At 37.1% G+C, this 22835-nt stretch overlaps 2 protein-coding genes across 7 annotated transcripts in view; one reads left to right on the forward strand and one right to left on the reverse strand.

Moving 5' to 3' along the window:
- The window catches only part of mim (missing-in-metastasis), a 300696-nt gene that overhangs the window by 136728 nt on the left and 141133 nt on the right, over positions 1-22835 (forward strand). The gene's annotated exons all lie outside the window — the stretch shown is intronic.
- On the reverse strand, positions 2475-20135 carry LOC141440481 (phenoloxidase-activating enzyme-like). Its single transcript, XM_074105005.1, has 8 exons — positions 19972-20135; positions 17018-17190; positions 15666-15805; positions 14211-14512; positions 11466-11628; positions 8495-8706; positions 7481-7629; positions 2475-3718 (listed from the first exon to the last, which is right to left on the reverse strand). Exons 1-8 carry the CDS (start codon positions 20024-20026, stop codon positions 3446-3448), a joined length of 1467 nt encoding a protein of 488 aa, XP_073961106.1. The 5' UTR covers positions 20027-20135; the 3' UTR covers positions 2475-3445.

Consider the following 22835-nt stretch of genomic DNA (forward strand, 5'->3'; position numbering starts at 1 on the left):
GCCTAAACGCTGAACCGATTTTAATGAAATTTGGTACACAGAGATAAAATAGACCCTGGGAAAAAGAACATAGGCTATTTTTTATCGCGAAAAAGAGGCTTTCAGGGTTTGAAATAGAGGATGAAGTATTATATGGTGGAAGTTCGTAGCTATCGAAGATAAAACCATGAAACTTGGCATTTAGGCACTTAATAAGAAATCCTACTAATATTATAAATGCGAAAAGTAACTCTGTCTGTCTGTCTGTTACGCTTTCACGCCTAAACCGCATGAACCGATTTTAATTAAATTGGTACCAGAGAAAAAATAGACCCTGGGAAAGAACATAGGCTATTTTTTATCGCGGGAAAAAGAGGCTTTCAGGGGTTGAAATAGAGGATGAAAGTTTATATGGTGGAAGTTCGTAGCTATCGAAGAAATAAAAACATGAAACTTGGCATTTAGGCACTTAATAAAGAAATCCATACTAATATATGAAATGCGAAAGTAACTCTGTCGGTCTGTTCTGTTACGCTTTCACGCCTAAACCGCTGAAACCGATTTTAATGAAATTTGGTACAGAGATAAAATAGACCTGGGAAAACATAGGCTATTTTTTATCGCGAAAAAGGGCTTTCAGGGTGAAATAGAGGATGAAAGTTATATGGTGGAAGTTCGTAGCATCGAAGATAAAACCATGAACTTGGCATTTAGGCACTTAATAAGAAATAATTCTATATTTGTTTGAGTTTTTTAAAAAATCGACCTGTGAGGGTGTAATAGGGGATGAAATTTTATTACGCAAGGTTCGTCATTATTGAAGATAAATCGATGAATCTTTATTAAACTTGCCATTTCGGCACGTGAAAAGAGATAAATAGATATTTGTTCGCACGTTTTTTTTAATTCTTCCTTTTAGGGCTGAAATAGGGGATGAAAGTTTATATGGAAGATCGTCATTGTCTAAGATAAATCGATGGTTCTTTATGAAACTTGGTTCTTGGGCAAACGTGATAAGAGATAAATACATATGTTCGCGCGCGCGTTTTTTAAAAATTCTTCCTGTGAGGGGTGAAATAGGGATGAAACTTTATATGGAAGATCGTCATTGTCGAAGATAAATCGATGGTTCTTTATTGATTATGAAACTGGCTCATTGGGCTACTTATAAGAAATAAATAGATATTTGTTTAAGGCGTTTTTGAAAATGTTACCTGCGAGGGGATGTTAGCAGAGGGGATGGTTGCAGTGTTAGCAGAGCCTTTTAAGCTCATAAGAAAATGTACGCAATGTGGGGTCATTTAGATGGTATTCACATAGACAGTACGACATGAAAAATTATGATTTTCAGATTTTTCTTATTTATTGTGCTATAAGAGCTACCTTCATGCAAAATTCCAAGTTTCTAGGACAGCCGGAAGTACCTACCCTATAACTTTTTCTCAACAGAATTTGTATGGAAAACATCATTTTTAACGACTGTAGCTTTTTGATTGCCTTGACTGGAGGTGTGATTTTTCACAGCTTTCGGGACTATTGACCTGAGTTTAGGGTTTTAATTTCAACTCGATATATACCTTACTCCGCGCGTTTACGAGATAAAGGGTCTTGTCTTGACAGACAGACGGACGGACGGACAGCAAAGTAATCCTACAAGGGTTCCATTTTTTCCTTTTAAGGTACGGAACCCTAAAAAACATTTGATCTGGCGCTTTTCAAATTTCGACCTATTTACTTGAAAATTCCAAAAAAGTTACTACGTATAAGTATATTTATCGGAAATATGTGTAGCTATGCTTAGTAAAAAATGCCTTGACTTACAATAAAGGACGTAAGGTGTCAATAGTTCACTATGAAGAATTAGTCCTTTTGTGTTTGGCAGGGTTAGAATACACGTCGTATTGCAAAATATGGCTACTCGCAAAAATATGTTTTACCAAAGAACATAGGATGGATGGATGTATGGAAGAACAAAAAAAAATAGTTTATATTTGTAGCAATGTACTAAAATAGGTTATTTTTGGTAAACCGTAGAAGTTTCTATGTACTATTATTGGCAGAATAGATATATCCTATATAAATTAAATACTTCCCAAAATTACTATTTCAAGCGGACGAAGTCGCGGGCAGAAGCTAGTGGTAAAATAAAGTGATTACGAGTGTAGTTAGACATTAAGGCCTCAGGTCATGTAATTAAAATAACAAATGCTTAATAGATTTTTAACGTGACACTTGCTATATATCTTTTTACCCGACTGCGAAGAAGGAGGGTTATGTGTTTGACCCGTATGTATGTATGTCTATTCCTATGTCCTCTCGTAACTAGTCAACGGCTGAACCGATTTTGATAAATGATACGACATTGGGTTCGTGAAATTCTTAAAAAATCAAAATGGCGGATTTGTGGCGCCAAATTGTTTCTACATTTTTTTTATTCAAACCTTATTGGTTTGGGTATCAAAATGAAGGGATTTGAAAAAAAGATTACAAAAATATACAAGTCATGTGTTTTTTATTTACCGTTTTCACAGAAATATCAAAAAAGTATGAAATAAAACAAGAAATTTAAAAAATAAAAAAACTCGACCGTTAAGTACTCAAAAGAAGAAAAAACCACGTGGACGTAGTGGTCTAAAAGTTCTAAAACTCTATTAAGTAGCTAACTTAAACTTCAACAGTTTGGACCCATTCAAATCGTGACCAACTCAAAAATTCTTAGTACCTAATGTAAGTAAGTAATTTATTAATATATAATGGGTCCCAACTGTTAAGCCGACCAAAAAATGCTTTTCTTAAAAATGCCCGTAAAAGTTGACATTATTCTTTACATATTAGAAGGTGAAGTGCATAGTTTATGGTCAGCGAAAAATTAAAAAGTTAAAAAGATTGCAGGCGCGCTAGCTCGACAATAATGAATTAGCGCGCCTGCAATCAGTCACATTTTTTTTTAAAGTTAAAAAGGCCATGGAAATGTTGGCACAAGTCGTATACAGCCAAGTCTAATGGCGGGTATCAGATATTTTGTTGGAACTCCGGACTTTTTCTATTGGGTCTGAAATAGCTTGTGGTGTTTTCGGTGGAAAAATACACCTGCAGTTTATTTTTAATGAAAAAAGGCGGAAAAGCATAAGAAAAATATAGGAATAAAATTAATTTTTATAATATATTTTGAGAAAAAGTTTATTCTAATTTCAGAATTATTCACCATTTTTGAGAAAAGCTTTATATTAGTCTCGGCCGGAATAGCAATTACTGGCTTCGTATTAGTTAAACGGACTCGCAAGCTCGTCCGTTTAATACTCATACTCAGCCAGCAATTGCCTACTTCCAGGCCACGACAATAATCTACTATTACATCTTCGCAATAATAGCTAGAAAGACGTCTTCCCGTCGGTAAACGTCGTTTCGCGTTTTTCGCTCTTATTGCGTCGACATAAAGACCCTAATTATTATTAGAATTTCTAATTCAAGGCTGAATATTGCTATGAATCCATGGTAAATAGCCGAACACTTTAGTGTATACGCCGGGAACGTTCTCCGTGCCGCACCACACAAGACCAAAGCTGACTATGCCTGTCATCTCGAAATGGGACTTGGTGTCATTAATCTGGTGGTAGTGCATCAAAGGTCCTCCGGAGTCACCCTTGCAGGCGTCCTTGCCAGCCTCGCCACCTGCGCACATCTGGTGGTCCCAGAGCTCTAATGAACGCGCCCAGGATTTGTAGGCTTGTTGACAGTCCTGTCAATACAAATAATTGAGTCAGTCAAGTTTTCAGTGTAGCCTGTTGCCATGGTAACGTATCGAGAGTCTATATCTACTCTACTCGAGACCTATTATGCTTTATGTCAATCCAATTTTATAAAAAGTGTAAACAAAGACGCCATTTACCCGACCATAGACATGTGAAAACCTAGAACCTAGTGCAAAATCATTAATCTGTTCAGTAAATTGATTAATTTATTAATTTAATATATCAAAGTATTTTTGTCTATTTTATTACTTACAAAACTTGATTTAATTCCAAAGACTGTTTATTCAATTACAAAAGCAGTAAATATTTTTTTAATTTTTTTGATGTAAGTAAATAAATAAAAGTCGCTTATTAAATCGAGCATTAATAAATTTTTAAAGTTGCGATTTTTCCACCATCTATCTCTACGCTTGTACCTATATTCTACTACAGATTAGGTATATATCCATGTTTCATTCAAGAAATAACGTTTTGACGAAGATTTTTCTAATGAAAGTTAAATATTGAAATCAAGTGAATTTTGGTGAAAAAACGTCTAGTTAAAAGACACGAATTACAGATGTTATTGTTATTGATGCGATCCACTGAATACTGAATGTTTATACAGGAATTTTAATATAATCGCTTTGTTTACACTTTATATAAATTGGATTGACATAAGCAATAAAAATATTTATGGGGTACAAATCCACTAAAAATTAGGAGTTGTGACAGTTTAAAGGCACTGTTACACATGTATTTAGTACTTATTCAGTATTCAGTCATTTATTGCTTTAAAGAATTCCATGCAATACAATTTCAATTCAGAGAATTACACTAATACAAAATTTCAAAAGTATTCATTCTATTCTAATTTCTCATTATAAGTCACTAAACATCTTTACACTTCTCATAAATATTATTAATAATGTCAAAAGAGGTACAATTATAATTTACAAAATCTTTGGACTACCAGAAAATACAATAATGTATGTATGCAATTAAAAATTAAATTAAATACAATAAAGTACGGATGAATAAAGTATAGATGAGTTACATATAGACGAAGCAAGCATTTACCATGAATCAGTCAAATATTTTAGCGGAATATTCGTTAAGGGCATAAAATGGTCTTAACTTTAAATAAGATTTCAACTTATTAGAGAATTCTCTCAGGTTTACTGATTTTCTTATGTCAACATCAAGGTGATTATAAACCTTTATTGCTACATAACCTATGCTTTTTTATACTGTAAAAAGTACGACTCAGGTAGTACGTGATCCAGACTGCGCCGTGTCGGGTATCTTCGGGAGTCGTTTACTGATTTAAATGTGTCTAAGTTTTTAAACACATAAAGACAAAGTTGGTATATGTATAGGGAAATTACTGTGTAGATGTTGTTTTTTATGAATAAATGTCTATGGGTTTCAGGAAAGTACCCCTCGATCAACCTTATACACTTTTTCTGTATTAAGAGAATTTTATTAATCGATGTACTATTACCCCACACTTCGACTCCATAACGAATTATACTTTCAACGTTAGCATAATACGCGGTCTTCAAGGTATGCTCGTCAGCAACTTTTGCCATAGCCTTTAAAGAACAACATGCACTTGCTAGTTTCTTTGTGATACTGTCTATGTGATCATGGAATCTAAGGTAGGGATCCAGGTCAACTCCCAAAAAACGTATTGAGTTCATTCGACTGATAGGAATATCGAGTGCGTAGTCCGTAGAATTCACCGCACGTTTAAAAACCATATAAAAACTCTTAACGCAGTTTAGCCTAAGCCCATTGGCGTCAAACCATTCAGAAAGGTTTTACCAACTAACGGACGCCATTTCCGACAGTCTTTCACAACTATCAGCTTTAAAAATTAGGCTAGTATCGTCTGCATATAAATATGGGGTTGCGCAGGATATATTTTCGGGCAAATCATTGATAAAAACTATGCTCGTTAGTAGCAAGAGAGCATGCTACTTTCGAGCATGCTTATTAGTGGCATGCTCGAGACGGAGGTGGAAGGGGGAAAGGTAATAAGCAGTGCGAAGGCGTTTGCTTCAGTCCATGACCATGCTCATTAGTGGCATGCTCATAAGCATGTTTAAAGCATGCTAGTAACGAGCATAACGTGTAACAGTGCCTTTAAGGCTATTCCTTCATGGCTCATCTCCTAAGCGTGCTAATAGTAGGTATAAATTGCAAACATTTTTCTAAAAAAGTGTATCATTGATGTCTCCTAAGTCACGGGACAGAATAACAACACTAAAATGTTGATTCACCCAATTATCATTAAAAAAAAATTAGGTCAATGTTATTATACATTCCATTTTGCTGTACTTACTTGCATCGTCATCTAAACTACATTTCAAGTCGATGCCATATTCGATGTCTATGTCAATCTTAGTGCTTGGTTTCATAATGTTATCTATTTAATATTACGTAAAAACAAGATAAGTAATTAAAGATTTTTTTAACAAAAAAGTAAACCGACTATTTTCAAGGGCTTTGGAGTCGGTTCCATTTTTTATTTTTATGTTTTTGGAGTCGTTTTTACTATTTTGTTAAAAATTTTCTTTATTTCTCATTTTTTTGTGATTTGTAGCCTTAGTAACACGACTTAGTTGCTTTGTTTTATAACAGAGTTCCGTTGCCTACCTTCTGGCTTCAGCATCAGATCAGTTCGAAAGAATCATTAACTTAAGGCTTCTTCTTAGTCGCTTATCTAGGTATATTAATCATGATCGTTTATAGACGAGCGAGCATTACTTAGCTTTGATGAGTTCCATTGGTCATAACGGTCTTCTTCATCAGGTCCAGGTTACCAAATGATACTTTCTGAATGTAAATGCTCATCTTAATGCAAAAAATGCCAAAATCGCCATAGGTGTGCCTATAAAATTTGAGGTTTGCCCTCGATTTCCCTAGGATCCCATCATTAGATCTTGACTTGGTGACAATGGTACCACCTCAGAAAAATACCCTTTCGATTAAAAAAATAATTTTGAAAATCGGTCCACAATTGACTGAGTAATCGGTGAACATACATTAAAAAAAAATAGAAACATTGGAACATAGAACCTCATCCTTTTTTTAAGTCGGTTAAAAAGAGACCAATAGGTAAAGGTATTCAAATATCTTATCGCTAATCAACGAACTTGTTTACCGGATAAGTCTGTCAACATATCTGGCAAGTCTGGGAGATGGATAAGCCTGTCGGATTTGTCGTGAAAACCCGTGCGTGTACCAGTTGAAAGTTCAGGCTACTACAGGAGGTACCTACGACATGTATAGATAGACCATGATAACAATAAATGGGTGCAAGAAATCAATCAAAGTTTCTGTTACCTGAATAAGCTATACATAAGCATAAGCTAAACATCATTGAAAAAGAAGTTGCTTCAACTTAAAATTAAAATTATCGTAGGTTGCTAAAGAGTGACAGTGGGTGACAGTGTCCGCAGGTGGTTGATCGCAGCCTCCTGCTTGAAGATACTACAGAAATACAACAAACAATAGAAAATGCAATAGATTCAGTCCAGTACTTTTAAGATTTTAACTAGATTTTAGTGCCTGCGCCAACCACCAGCAAATGTTCCTGCGTTCTGACTTCTGGCCGGATGGTGTTGCGTTCCGTCGTTTTAGGGTAGCGACGAAGACAACGTCCAAAAATCCCTAATTACTTTATTTTAATTTTTAACGTCTTTTTTGTGTTTTTTTATTGTAATGTTGAACTTTTTTAGTGACAAATAAATTAGTAAACTTACGTCCATGGTCTTAAATGGCAGCGTTACGTGTTGTTTGACGTTACTATGAGAATTCTTGGTACTGACAGCGCCCCATCCCGCAGCATACAGGTGGGTCCCCTGAAAGCTCCCTGTGCCTACGGTGGGTAGACATATCGGCCGGACGAACTCTGAAAGATAACTAACGCTTGAAGGAGTCCTTGTACCTATTAATACTAAAACCTATTGAATAGAATTGAATTGAATAGAATAGAAGAGAACTGAATAGAATAGTCAATATTCATTTTTGAATAACTACTACAATAATAAAGCTAAAAAATAAGTTTTTGGTAAAAAAATCATTTTAAAAATAAGGTTATTTTGCTGACTGCACTTTTTGTAGACTGTACTGTACTTGCATTGTCACCCAAACTACATTTGCATACCAAATTTCAAGTTGATGCCATTAACCGTTGAAGAGATCCGTCCCGCGGAGACGATCCTGGCCGGACTACCAGGATGTCACTACCAGATTATTGTATTGTCACGCAATTTACATAAGTATGCCGAATTTCTGGAGTTGGTCGAATTTAACTTGCAATATTTGATTACAGACAAACAGACAGACAACGAGACAGGTGAAACTAAATAAAAGCCTGTGAAAAACATATAATTCATGTAACGGTGTAGTTGCTACAAAAGGACACCCACTCAGCATGGTCATGCAAGGCACAGTTCAGTGGGTCCACACATTAAAACTAAATATAAATTAAATTATTATTCACTTAAATCTAAAAATAATTGTGACATTGCTTAGTGCGGTATACAGACTAATTGAGCACACTAAAATAGATCAAGATCACAAAAAGTAAGTACTTATGTAAAAGCCGGCAGGCTAGGCATAATATAGCTCATAGTTTTAATTTATTTTTGAATGTGAACAATGAACAAGCAAATTTCTAATTGGTGGTATTCTTGTTCACTGTGGAAAATACACAATCTCCGGTTTAGGACAGACCTAACGTGTAACGTCCTCGTCCAGTTACTGTCTCTTACCCGTGTACTCAGGTATGGAAGCCAATCTTAATAACGCAATGTCATTCCTTTTGTTCAGAGAATATGGGTTGTACTCTGGATGTGCGATGATATGTTCAATTGGAATGATAACAGGGTCCAAGGTGCAGTCCTTTTCACCCTCGTCACCACCGTCAGGCTCAACACAGTCTTTTTCGTTTGCAGTATCGTATTCCCCAAGACGGACGTTTTTTCTGAAAACAAAGAAGGAATAGGTTGAAGGAGAAGAAATAAAGGCAGAATCAAGCTTGGTATATAAAGTGTTACTTTTTTTAAAAAATATTTTATAACGAAGCTTTTGCACTCCAAAGTGACTATGTCAGCCTCATGCTTGCAACTTTTTACTAGCTCGTTCTTATTAATCTACTAAGATTCCAAAAGATCAGAAAATAATACGAGACGAATTGTCGTAAAAGAGAATGCCCAGAAAAATACGTAACACATAGGTTAGATCGTTCTGTCTTCAAGTCCCAATGTCTTCCTTGCTGATCCATTAGTAGATCCTTGATACCATTTTTGGTCAAAGCCCTCTCTAAGACTATTCTTACAAGCTCAAACACGGCAAGGTTATGTTTTTGTTGTTTTATCTTAGAGTTTCAGTACCTCCATCATCAAGCCAGCTTGATAGTACCATATTATTGTATTATTTTCAGAACTACGCATAATAGGGATTTTGACACCACCAATCAACTGACGTACTTTTTATGACCTGTCAAAACTCAATTCTCCCGTAGAGTTTTAATGGCAATAGCGACTTATGACAACTCAATCAACTAAACCCGGATTTTTAATCCCATGGAAAAAATGTAAACAAAAGTGTTGCCGTTATCAAAAAACATTTGCAGAATTCAATATATTTTATTCTTTCCACATTTGCCAGAAATGGACTTCCCATTAAAAACTGTATTTCTTAATCATGATAATATATTTTAAGTTACTGATGAAAATCTTTACTTTGGCATTTACTACGCTTTGATATATTAATTTACAAAAAGAGTACTGTTTTCGTATGCATAATTTATTTATTGTCCTGTCCTGGTGTTACACCCGGGTTTTTAAGCTGTAGGCCGCTTGACGCGAGACTTCTTTCAATGCACTAACATTCGAGACTGAATTCGTAATCGTTTGCCAGTGACTCTTGTTCTGTTATTTTTTTTTTACTGTCGACATTGTTGTTATATTTTTATTGTAGTTAAGTTGTTCATTAATACATTTTCCATTGTTTTTCGTTAATTTTTGTATGAAAAGATGGATTCTATCTATCTATCTATAACAGCCCTTATAGCGCCCGTCTTCGGACATAGGGCTCTACTTTTCCAGTCTTGCCTATTCATTGCCACTCGCATCCAGTTTACGCCAGCTTGCTGCCGGATATCATCTGTCCATCTTTTTGGTGGTCGTCCTCTACCGCGAGTGTTAGCACGGGGTCTCCACTCCAGGACTCTTCTCGCCCACCGACTGTGGTCCATTCTAGCAATATGTCCTGCCCATCTCCACTTTCTGCGTTCTATTTCTGTTATTACGTCAAAAAGATGGACGATAGATGGATGGACGTGGAAAAGATGGATTACGGTCCGAGTAATTCTCGGTCAAAAGACGACTTACAAGCTGTCTCCCGTAAAAACGGCTCTTATCGAAACATGGCAACAACAGAACCTTAAAATCCCCTGAAATGTCACTTTGACAATGACGAAACTTTGTTTTCATTTTTTCCGTGGGATTAAAAATCCGGGTTTATTTATTTATATGTTTTAAATAATAATAATAATAAATTTCTTTATTTAGGCATATTTTTTTTTAAACCCGTACAATTTAATACAATTAAAATTAAAATTTACAATTTAACGTCATTACACGCGCAGCAACGAAATTTTATTGCCAAAGTAGCACGTCGCACTCACTTTCTTACAATAGTGCTTACCGAATCGCTCACTCTCGCAACAAAAGACCAGTGTCTTTTTCTTATGACCGCGTAAAAGTCGTCTACCCTATTCACGGCGAACATGCCAGACGCGCTACAGCGCCACAGTAGCTGCAGTATAGCACGAAACGCATTATTATACTGCACTCTGAGTCTACTGAAAGATTTTTTGGTGTAACGATACCACAAGTGGCTCGTATAGAACGCCTGACAGTAAGCCCCGAATAAAGATATTTTGACTTGGTCCGAGCAGCGAGCGAACCGGCGCGCCAACATGTTACCCCGCATAGCAATGGCCCTTCTTTGTCGCTCCAGATCTTCATCATCTTTTAATGTGTCAGTTAGTACAAAGCAACAAACAATCTAATTTTACAGGAAATCGAAAATTAATCTGGTTTTCAGGGCTAAAATAAAGCGTTTTTTTACTGGAGTCGTGCCTTCGAGTTATTTTTTAATGGCGTCAACATCCCTATTGCCAAGTTTCGTGTCAATACGGCAATAAGAAGTTGATGAAAATCGAGTTCAAAGATTTCCTTTCATAGATAAATAGTTACAGGGGAAGCTAATATAAAATCGTGTAATAATATATTTCCCAGTAGAGTTGTCGATAACGCTCATTTCGAGGCTTAAAGACTCGAACCCTTAAAACTCCAGAGTCTTAAAGTCTCAACTATATTTGAGAATTAAATTGGCTTATTTTATGCGCATGATGCAAGAAACCGTCTTTGCGGCGTTTAGGTCGTTAGCCTCGAGAGTCTTCAGGATTCGAGTCTTCATGCCTCGAAATGAGCGTTTTTCACAACACTGTTTCCCAGTGATGTCAATCTTCGTACTTGTTTTCATAATGTTATCTATAAAACATTAAACAAAAACAAGATAAAAAAAAAAACAAGAAACAAGTAGGTAATGTCATATCGCTAACTTAATGTTTCATCCATAGACTATTGCATACAAATTCATAAAATGGAGCTACAAATTGGCTGAAGAGGGCCGGGAAGAAGGCAGATCTTAGCTACATGTTCAGCTACTTACGGGATGGTCTTATTCATTGCTGGACCCTCCACGCAGTGAGCTGCAGTCAGGACATAGCGCCCACTGATCAGCGCGCCTCCGCACATTAGCTTTATCTGATGTTCCTTTTCATATTCTATGAGCGCCAGCCATGGATACTGATCGATCCCAGCATCTGTACCACCTGATGTAATTAAAAAGTTATTAGACTGATTGTTGGAAGTAGATCGGCTGCATAACTTTAGAGATGCCATCGTGAGAATAGGACAAAAATATGCTTTAAACTACGCTTGCTCAGTAACTGTACGAGTATGTACAAATACTACCCTAATAAAAGGCAGAAACTTGGTCATTGAACCTTTTCGAAAATCTAGACAGTAATATTGTTTTGAATTCTTGCCCTGCTGACAGAATAATATAATAATGCTCTGTAAATCTGCATTGTTTTTGAGAAGCATATTCAACGATATCCCATACTATGGCAAAGGCGAGTAAAAGTAATTCGTCCCCGCTTTTTTTTTTTTTTCAACAGCACTAGTAGGAACAGTCTCTAAGCTAAGCCGCGGAGGGACAAGCAGACGGACATGCCCGAACTATAAGGGTACCTTGTACAGAACCCTAACCATAGACTGCAAGAAACCCCTCCGACCCTTTCCTCCACGTAATAAGCTTCAGAGAGTTAAAGACGCGCAACCGGCTTGTTTAGCCGGTGAGAGTCCGGCACTGTCTGGGCCCTCCCTTCCCAGTCGTCCATAATGGATATTTCCCGGCTGCAAACTGAACTGAAGCAACCATCTCAACAGCAAGATTGACAAAGTTACAATAACCTTCTGGCAGTGCCGTAGAATGATAGGTAAGCATTGGGGACTAACCCCAAAAATAACTCTATGGCTTTACCAATCTGTCATTAGACCCGTTATCAGCTACGGCGCAGTGGTGTGGTGGCCACGAACCAGACAGCACCGTCGAAGCAATATTACAACGACTCCAAAGGCTGGGTTGCATGTATGGCGACCACGGGTACTCCGGGTGCGGCTCTGGAAGCCCTTCTGAACTTGCTGCCGTTGGAAATGTTTATCCAACAAGAGGCAGGTGCGGCTGCGGTGAGACTCAGGAAGCTAAACCTATGTAGAAAGACCTATGGTGTAAGAGCTCCACACACAGCAATACTTGGCGAACTGGTAAACAGGGAACCGCTCATTGAGGCGGTCACCGACAGGATACCCAAACAATACGTATTTCATAGAAAATACAGGATACAATTACACGAAGACCCAGGTGAAGGTCTCAACCTTAGGGAGCTTAAGATCTTCATAGATGGCTCAAATACGTCAACAGGTACAGGTTCGGGAACACACTCAGAGGACCTGAATATCAATATCTCAACGCCGTTGGGATGGGAGCCTACAATACCGTCTTCCAGGTGGAATGTATGTATGTATGTAAACTCTTTATTGTACAAAAGAAAATTAACAAAATACAACTGACAAACTTTAAGATACTTGTACAAAGGCGGACTTATCCCTTTAAGGGATCTCTACCAGTCAACCTTTGAGTGGATGAGAGGAGAGGAGCAATACGTTAGGGTCCGACAAAGGGTGAGTTTAAGAGTTAAAATAATGGAAGCTACTATACAGTGCTTTAAACAATATAATACATAAACTACAATATAAATAAATAAACTACTATATATATGACCATAATACATATAATATATAAGCATATTAAACAAAGGAATGTTCTCAAATATTTAAGGAGAAGGTGCAAGCCACATTCTTCTCAATGCATGGGAATCATAATAGCAACAACAGCAATCAAATCCAAGAAGGTACAGGATTTCCTCATCCTAATACTTTCTGACAGCAGATCGCTTCTGCAAGCCCTACAGAGCAATGAGCAATACGATTAGTCGATTAAATCAGGGCTAATATACGAGTGCCATCGAGCCCTGACGAGGATAAGTGAGACAAACACCATCACTCTGCAATAGATAAAAGGACACAGTGGATCGCGAGGCAATGACGCGGCAGACCGATTGGCGAGAGGGGGCTCGGAGATGAAGGTATTCGGACCCGATACCCATTCTATCCCTGCCTTTTCGATGGCTACGCGCCAAACTGCACCATGACACCAAGGTGCAATCATCATCAGCACCAACATCATTGGACACACCTAAACACCCTGCAGGCAGACCAGAGCAGCCCTCCCGACAATCAACCCTGGATTGTCACGCAAGCTTCGCGGATATGGGAGACCCCAACTCAGACTGCTAGTCGGAGGCCTGACTGGACATGCCTTACTCAACAAACACTTATATAATTTAGGTGTTACAGACAGTCACCTGTGCAGAGCATGCATGGTGGAAGAAGAAACGGCCACACACATGTACTGGATTGCACGGGCGTGGCGAACTACAGGGCACTACACCTCGGATCATCGGGGTCGCTCCAGGAAGTCGTCGGCAACATTAAGGGTCTGCTAGGCTTCCTCCAGGAGCTAGGCTGGCACGAATAGTGCCTATAGCCAGCTACGCAAAATAGGCGCACATAGACGTCGAGTTGCGGAGAACTGCCCGCTTATACCTTATTATACCCTACCGGCTGCACGCCGCCATCTCTTATAAAGCACCTCGTGAAACAGATAAAACTTAAATCTAGTGTTTTTGGCCTTTAAGGCGACTTACCTAATAAAAAAAACAGTAGAGTAGGGACTGCGTCGGCATAATACGCGAGTCATTGCGCTTTGGTCGTCCTCGGAATCACTTACCAAAAATTTTGGGGGAGGGACCACCACAGCCACAGCAACCGCTTGCGGGATCTGGCGGTTGGGCGCTCATGGCGCAACTAGCCGTATCTCCATTCTCAGACGGAGTGGTTGTTACGGGTAGAGCCATATTTATAGGCGTGGTTGGACTTGGAGCACTACTTATAGACTCGGGTGGAGTGCTAGTTGGAACATCAATTCTAGGCCCGGCTGGCAAGGGTGCTCCTCTTGGTATTGGTGTGGGCACAGACTCGAAGTCGGGTGGGGGTCCGCAGCATACGCTGAAGAAGGCGGTTCCTTCGCATCTGGGGATAAATAATTAAGTGTGGGTTGCACCAAGTTACTATGGCTATCAGCGGCGTGGCGCCCTAACTCGATGCCCGATTGCCTAATTATATTAGGTACATAAATTAAAATTAATAATAATAAATAAAATAAACACAAATTCACACCAATTGACCTAGTCCCAAAGTAAGCTTAGCAAAGCTTAAAGCGTAGCAACGGATAAATATCATTATATAGATAGATACATACTTAAATAAATATTAAACACCCAAGACCCGAGAATAAACATTCGTAGGTATTTTTCATACAAATATCTGCCCCGACACGGGAATTGAACCCGGGACCTCAAGCTTCGTAGTCAGGATCTCTAACCACTAGGCCATCTGGACGTCAAAACATTTATTCAGTAAGTAGGCGGCACCGCAATGGGCTCTTTTACACGGCATCTTTTTTTAAACTACCAGCGCTTTCGGAAAGACATTCATTCATCATTGCCAAGATGAATGCGCCGTACGAAACATGGCAGTCATTTTTTTTTTCAAAATTAATAATTACAAATAAAATACTTATAAACTACTTATAGCATAAAATTAAAGAAAAAAACACACAACACAAATAAACACTTTCTTGTTATTTTTCCTAACCTTAATGTGTCATTGCTGTTATAAATAAATTATTTTCTTCCTTCTTCTTCTTTAAATATTACGGAAAAAAGTGACATTAAATTTTTTGTTATTTTTTTTTATTTTAATACTTTTTTCCTATTCTTAGGGTTTTTTTTTTAAACATATTACCAACTACGATACGAGTACAAGGTATACCCTATTCAATAAAAAAATAATTATCAAAATCGGACTACTCTGTAAAAAGTTACGCCTGGTCATACATTACAAATTACAATCTGTGACTGAACGATCAGTCATGCCCTGTTTTTTTACCCTTAGGGTTTTTTTCCAAAATTTATATGAGACCACCCTTGGGGTATACGCTTTCCAATAAATAAAGAATTATCAAAATTGGACTACCCTGTAAAAAGTTATGCGTTTTAAACTTTCGTGATTACACTACCTGCTTTCTTACACTCGTCACAGGACACAAGCGACACTTGTTGAATTTTTTTTTTAATTCCAAAAAATATTGGTAGAAATATATTGAATGCAAAATCAGAGCTACCTTAAGCTGTTCACGTAATCTTTATACTGTTGCGGGACGGGGGGTGTAGCCAGTCTTGTTCTGATATGGTCGCAGTCGAAAACATTCACGCACTGCCCTGCCTCTGTCTTGTTTGCTAAAGTTACACAAGGACAGCACACCTGTAATGTGGGATAAGTTTTAGAACTATGTTCTTACGTCTTTGGTAACGTAAGGTACTTGTCCAACCTCCAACGATGATGATGAGATGGCGAGCGGCGAGAAGCGAGTCCGAAATTCTGTTAGTTTTGTCGCTGGGATATGAGAGTATATGATTGCGACGGGCGATTACTCGCACTGTATATTCAAACGACAGCTGTTTGTTCTGTCGGTGTGAGTTCTGATCGCCAAGCGAGCATCGCTATGCGAGTTTTATTTTTGATAGCTGTTGCTGGGATAAACTAGTGGAGAGAGTTCTCGGCGGCAGTGTGAACAGCCAGCGATCAACTATTACTGTGTGTGTGTTTTTTTTATTGACACGGGATCTATATCAATTGTTCGTTTCTTGAGCGAGAAAATAGTCAATAGCTAATCGCTTGCTCGCCGGCGGTGGGACAAGTGCCTTGATAAGAGAAACTATAAATGCTAAATCGTGGTAAATACGATTAGAATAGATAATATACAAGGTGTTAATTAAATAACGAAATCCCTGAAAGTAGTTTATATACAAAATCGAGAGTAGAAGAATACTATTTCGATAATTCAATACTTGCTGTTTTGCTGTTAGTTTGACTTCCTTCTAAGTCTCTAAGATCAGTTGAAGAACGGCAAAGCGCAACTGACAGGTACAAATTACGAGTGTGGAGTTAGAGCAGAATATACGAAATACTTTTTGAAATAATTAAGGTGTTTGAAAATAATTGCAATAAGCTAACTTTAAATGAAAAAAGTCAGTTGAGGTTTCTGAGGTTTTCAGTTATTTGATTAACACCTTGTATAAACAATGATTATATTTCTCAATTACACCCTGTCATCTTGCCTTGCAAGATATGTAAGCTGACACAGCTCGCTTTCGCTTTAGGGCCGTTGTAGACGAAATGTATTCTAACTGCAACGTAACTACTAGTAGCTACTGCCCCATACATATCAATTTTCATTCATTTTTCGTGATATTTTCCGAAGCTCTCTATATCCAAATCTCATAGTTCAGGGTCTAACCTGTTTTAATTAATACGAGTACCATAATGTAACTTTCAGCCTTTTTACTTTAACGAAGGTCTGGCTGTTGCGAGCACTTGTTCTATTGCAGTTGAAATGCAGTTCGTCTCTAATAGCCCTTCTAGTTAATTGGAAGCTTGGTCCAATCCACTGCCGAATGAGAAGAAACAGCTCACCTTAGGTTTATTAGTAACTTCTTCGAATCCACAATATGAGTCACGAAGTAGGTTTAAGGTTTCCACCTGCAACAGGACTCCGTTTTTGACCAGCTTATGCAGAGGTATGCACGTTTCTAACGTCTTACAGTCACCGGGCTTGCCATCAGGAGTAATGCACGGCAACCCAGTATCTAAATAAATGGTTATACAAGGTGTTAATGACTGTAGCTTAAATCACACAAATTACATTAAAGCATAATACCAATTGAATAAAATAAGATTAAATAAAACAATGTCAATTTAAATAAAATTACAAAATCAATTCTGATCATGGCACGCAAATGTTCGCGGATTAGTTCCGTCGTTTCAGGCCAAAAACGCGGGAAGCGTTGTAGTAAAATTATTGGAACATCGTTTTTTTTTTTAATTGAGAAAATGGCTTATTGCGTTCTATTTGAAAATAAATTTGCTTTTTAAAAACACAGATGTATTCCATTCTTTAATTTCGAGCATCTCAAAACTTATTTAATTTAGTTACCTACGTAATTAACTAACTGATAAACTCAGACACCCTTAAAATATTTTTAATTTTGAGTAAAAGGCTGTCCACGATAAAATCGGGGCATGTATGATCTGTTGTATCTTTGTAATTAATGCTAATTTTCAAGAAGCAAATAAAATTAAAACCATAATAAAATGTTAGAGCGTCTGTGACTATGAGTTTTAGCTTTATATTACTGTGCCGAAAATGCTTTGTACAGCGTTTTTCGATAATCTTTATTATTAGAAACCAATGCCACAATTGTATTTATATTTTCACAAGCTATTTTACGCTCATTAGGATAATAATATCATTTTTCAAAAAAAAAACATGATGTTACTGTTTTCTACTTGGGGGAGTCGGGAAAACTCTCTAATCCAAGCAAACAAAACTGGCATATTCCTGCCGAAAAAACATGATGTTACTGTTTTCTACTTGGGGGAGTCGGGAAAACTCTCTAATCCAAGCAAACAAAACTGGCATATTCCTGCGAAAAGGCAAATTCAAGACCACTTACCACTTCCAAACTACCTCAATCTGAAGTCAATTCGAAAAATATTAGCTATTGTGAAAATACAATGTAATAAGCGATAAAGTGGTTTGTGCAATTAAAATAAAATAATATATATATTTTACAAAAACCTAGTACCGTGAAGCGGTTGAAATCAAAAATTACAAAAATTTCAACAGGGACGATGGATATAAGCTTCCGTCTTCATGGAATGTTGTTATAAATAAGTGTCGGCATCATGATGACTGTTCGGAGGGAAGATCGGACGTTGTTAGTGTTACGCGTGAGGGTAGTTCAAAGGAATCGTGCTGCTAGGCAGACTTGATACCTTACACTTCAGTTTACTCGTGACCACGGCCACTGTAGTGTGGTTGAAACGTCGAAGTAAATATTACTCGTGAGTTTTGGCGTGATAAGTCCCGTTTGTGGTATTTTGACTACGAGTGAAAATCACGAAAGCTTAAAACATTTCATCTCAATCGGTTCAGCGGTTTAGACATGATAAAGTAACAAACAAACATTCAAACAGACTTCCAAACTTTCGTATTTATAATATTAGTGGGATTCTTTTAAACCCTTCGTTTTAAAATTTTGAACAACGTGTGATTTATTAAAATAAAACATTGCAAAAGGGACGTCACTAGGTACACTAAATAAAACTAACTTCTATGAATGTGTAAATAAAGTTCCCTCGTGGCCTAAAATAACTATTATGCTATTTAATTTTACTGGGCTATTACTAAGGTTTCTATTTAGTTTTATAATTAAACATAGTTTATTAAAATTATTTGTCAGAATAACTTGATTTCCACAGAATTATCCAAAAATAACTTCATCGTTGAATGTATGTACTTAAGAATTTTTCCTTACCTTTATACTATTTGGTTGTCATTGTTGTTATTGTTATTCAAGCCGTTGTTTTGTGATATTTTATTATGAGTAGAGTGATTAAAAACAAAAAAAGTACATATTTTATTATAAAATTTTCGTCATTACCGTCAACATGTCGTCTTTACCAATATAAAAAAATCATTACCATTGCAATCATGTAACTTTGAGAGTCGATAACTTCTGATTCGCTTGTTAGATTTTAGTGCCTTTAGTAGTTTTGTGAATGTTATTAAAAAATCTTTATTTTTATTGCGTTTTGCACGCATTTCCGATCACTTTTTAAAAATCATCAAAATAAATCAGAAAGAATCAAAACGGCGAATCCCACCCCACTGCTGTCAATTTTTTTCTAATTATCGATGAGGCCATTTTTTGTCTTTGATTTTTCAAGGTGGCCAACATAACGCGTCTAATCCGTCTATCAGCAGCTCAACAACTAGCAGAATGCTAGCAAGCGTTTATGAATACTTCTTAACAACCGTCTAACAAGCTTAATCAGTCTGCTAAGTAACAGACCGATCAAACCTCAATTAAGGATTATTTATGAATAAGGCTGTTAAAATATTTATTTAAAACTAGCTTTTGCCCGCGGCTTCGCCCGCGTGGTATTCGGTTATCGCGCGCTGTTCCCTCGGGAACTGTGCATTTTCCGGGATAAAAAGTAGCCTATGTCACTCTCGGGCCCATACTCTATCTCTATGCCAAAAATCACGTCGATCCGTCGCTCCGTTACGGCGTGAAAGACGGACAAACACACAAACATACAAACACACTTTCGCGTTTATAATATTAGTACGGATTCGTCGTTACGTTATAGGTAATCCAAAAATTCTTCCTTAAAAAATACAAAAGATAGTAATTGAATCATGCTCACTGTGGTGAACACTATCAATTTCAGGGTCGAACAATGCTTATAAACAAGTGAAATGTAGTTTTTTTTTATCTGTAATTTTGACTGGGCTTATCTAATTTGGTTACTCAATAATTAAAATATCGTGTAATATAAATTTATATTAGTTTCCAACTTACGGTCTTGTGCGGTACATAAGTAAATGAGAGCGGAAATAAACCATATTGCAGACATTTCCACTAAATCACTAATTACATAATTAAATGTGAAATTTAGTTTTTTTTTTTCACTCTGCCGCGTATGCCCCGCCTGGCCGATGCTTACGGGATGTCTGGGATCTTTACACAGAACCACGTCTCTTATATGTTTTACATAACAATATGTTTAGTTTCGTAATGTCCCAAGTCCCCTAAGATTGCACGTTCTGATTTAGTCTTACTGCGTTTGCGTCAAGGTACCTGCTTCGAATCATATTCGGATTAACGTGGTAGCGAGTGGCTGGCTAAGCAACAGTTTTAGGGATATCATTAATTACCGACCAGGAAAATGGGACCATAATGCAAGATAGCAAAGTACCTAATTAATAAATATAAGAGGCGTTTATTTGCAATCCCAAGTATTGCAAGTAAACTCATTGAATAAATGTATTGAATACTTCACATATTTTGTCAAAAATAAAACTACCGCTGCTGACATATTAGCTTAGCCCCCTTAAAAATATATATAATTTGAAGACGCGTGAATCTTTGATCTTTTTTTTAAGGAAGGTATCTTAACCCTGCCGTCGCTTTTTGTTTTTGAAATAATCATGTATGTTAGGAAGAACATATGCGATTTTCCCACTAACGTCGATGAGCCAAAGGCTACTAGAAACACAGACTGGCTAAAACCAAAAAGTCGTTTCTGGGACATTGCGCATACGTTTTTATAATAAAATTCCAAAAAATATTACAAATGAAACGGATACAAAATACAGATTTATTTTCAAGAAGACATTAATATTTAAGGCGTATTATAAAGTCAATGATTATATATCATGGAAAGGGATATTTGGAAATAATTCCGATCCGCATTAGCGATCCCTTCAAATAGCGAATCTACTGTGTTTAGTTGTGTTAAATACTTGTGATGTATAGATATCATTTAATAATATTGTAAGTCTGTTTAGAAAAACATATACCTCTTTGAGTTGCTTGCCGGATTCTTCTCACCAGAGGTTTTTCCAAACTGGTGGTAGATTTTTTTTGACATTCATGTGTTTGTTATAGCCTAAATTGAATAAATATATTTTGACTTTTTTTGATTACTTACTTATTTTGCCTTAACGACCTACGCCCTATCTTGGGCGTGTTCATCACGCTCTTAGCCGGTTTTTTAAAGTTCCTTTACTTAATAGAAATAGGTTATTTTACATGTGTTAAAATTAAATCGGCATTTTTAGGAAAAAGTTTACCCTGTACTTTAAACCTGTCAAATTTTGGGTTATTTCTACTCAGAATCACGAGCACTATCGATTTAATCTTTCTTCGACTACAGCAAAGCATATGTTATTAAAGTATGCCTATTAGGGCTTATATTATATATTAGGGCTACGCTTAAAGTTTATTATGACAAAAATAAACGCTGTAGGTATAGGTATGTAAACAACTTCACCGTGTCTAATCCTTTAAGTCTAATTTCAACGTAGATCCAAAGAACTTATTTGACACAAGCAACCTAGATAGGATGACAATGCACAAAAAGGCAAAAGCACCTAGAACTACACAGCACCAAACACGGTACGACGAAAGTACCTACAGCTAGCAAAAAAGCTTTGAAAGTTATTTTTTACCACAAACTTTTTTTTGAAAAAGCAATTTATAGTCGTTGCTACTTGCTATGTTTTCATCAAAAACAAGGCGTTCTTGAATTCAAATTCAGATTTACTTCTTGCATTAAGTATACTGGGATATTCCACTCAGACTGGGTAAACCCTGTTATCAAGTAAACGATAAAGAGAATCCGCGCATAACAATTTAAAAAATCAAAAAACCCGACTGCTGTAAAAACCCTTACTCGTACATACTTAGCCTGACCATGGGGCTTTAAATAGTGTTATGAAAAATGCTCATTTCGAGGCTTAAAGACTCGAACCCTCAAGACTCTCCAGGCTTAACGACTCAAAGGCCGCAAAGACGGTTTCTTGCATCCATACGCATAAAATAAGCCAATTTAATTGTCAAATATAGTCGAGTCTTTAAGACTCTGGAGTCTTAAGGGCTCGAGTCTTTAAGCCTCGAAAATGAGCGTTATCCACAACTAGCTTTAAATCCAAGGTCCAAGGTCAAGGTTCTACTCGCATATATGAGCTACTTTTGTTCTGAAACATTTTAAAAATATGATCACTTAATACAATACAATATTGACAGCACGTTAATAATTGTTTAGTTTACCTAAGAGATGACAAATAAATGTCAAAAATGATTTAATGGCCCCGTACCATGAAACGAGGATAACACCGCCATGTCCGATAAATCAGTATAATTAACGATTGAACTTTGAGGTTCAATTATCTAAATTCAAGTTATTTGAAAATATTACAAAATAAAAGTAGTTTAGTTATGAGAGTAGAATCGACCCTTGAATTTAAAGCCCCATGATCAGAGACACACTGTATATGTGTCCCACTGTTGGGAAAATACCTCCCCCTCTTATCCTCCACGTCTCCCTATCTAGAGCTAATATGCCACTCGCTCAGTTCCGCGTCCAGAGGCCGTATTGTCTAACGCGCTGACGTTCGCGATCGCATTCACCGTCTCTTTCTACCCTCGTCTTATACCGTGTGACAGAAAGAAGTGGTGAAAACTATTGTGATTACGAGTGTGTTAGACATAAGGCCTCTCGCCATCTCCGCCTGCGTCGATGCCTGACATGCGCGGTACACACCATGTGGTCCATCGCGTGCGCCCATCTTTGTGAGTGCATCCTGTAAACATCTGTCCAGCCGTTGAGGCTGCAGAGGATCAAAGAAATAGGCAGACGTTCATACATACATATGCTCGAA

This window comes from Choristoneura fumiferana, chromosome 22 (assembly GCF_025370935.1).
Source record: "Choristoneura fumiferana chromosome 22, NRCan_CFum_1, whole genome shotgun sequence".
Taxonomy (NCBI): Eukaryota; Metazoa; Arthropoda; class Insecta; order Lepidoptera; family Tortricidae; genus Choristoneura; species Choristoneura fumiferana.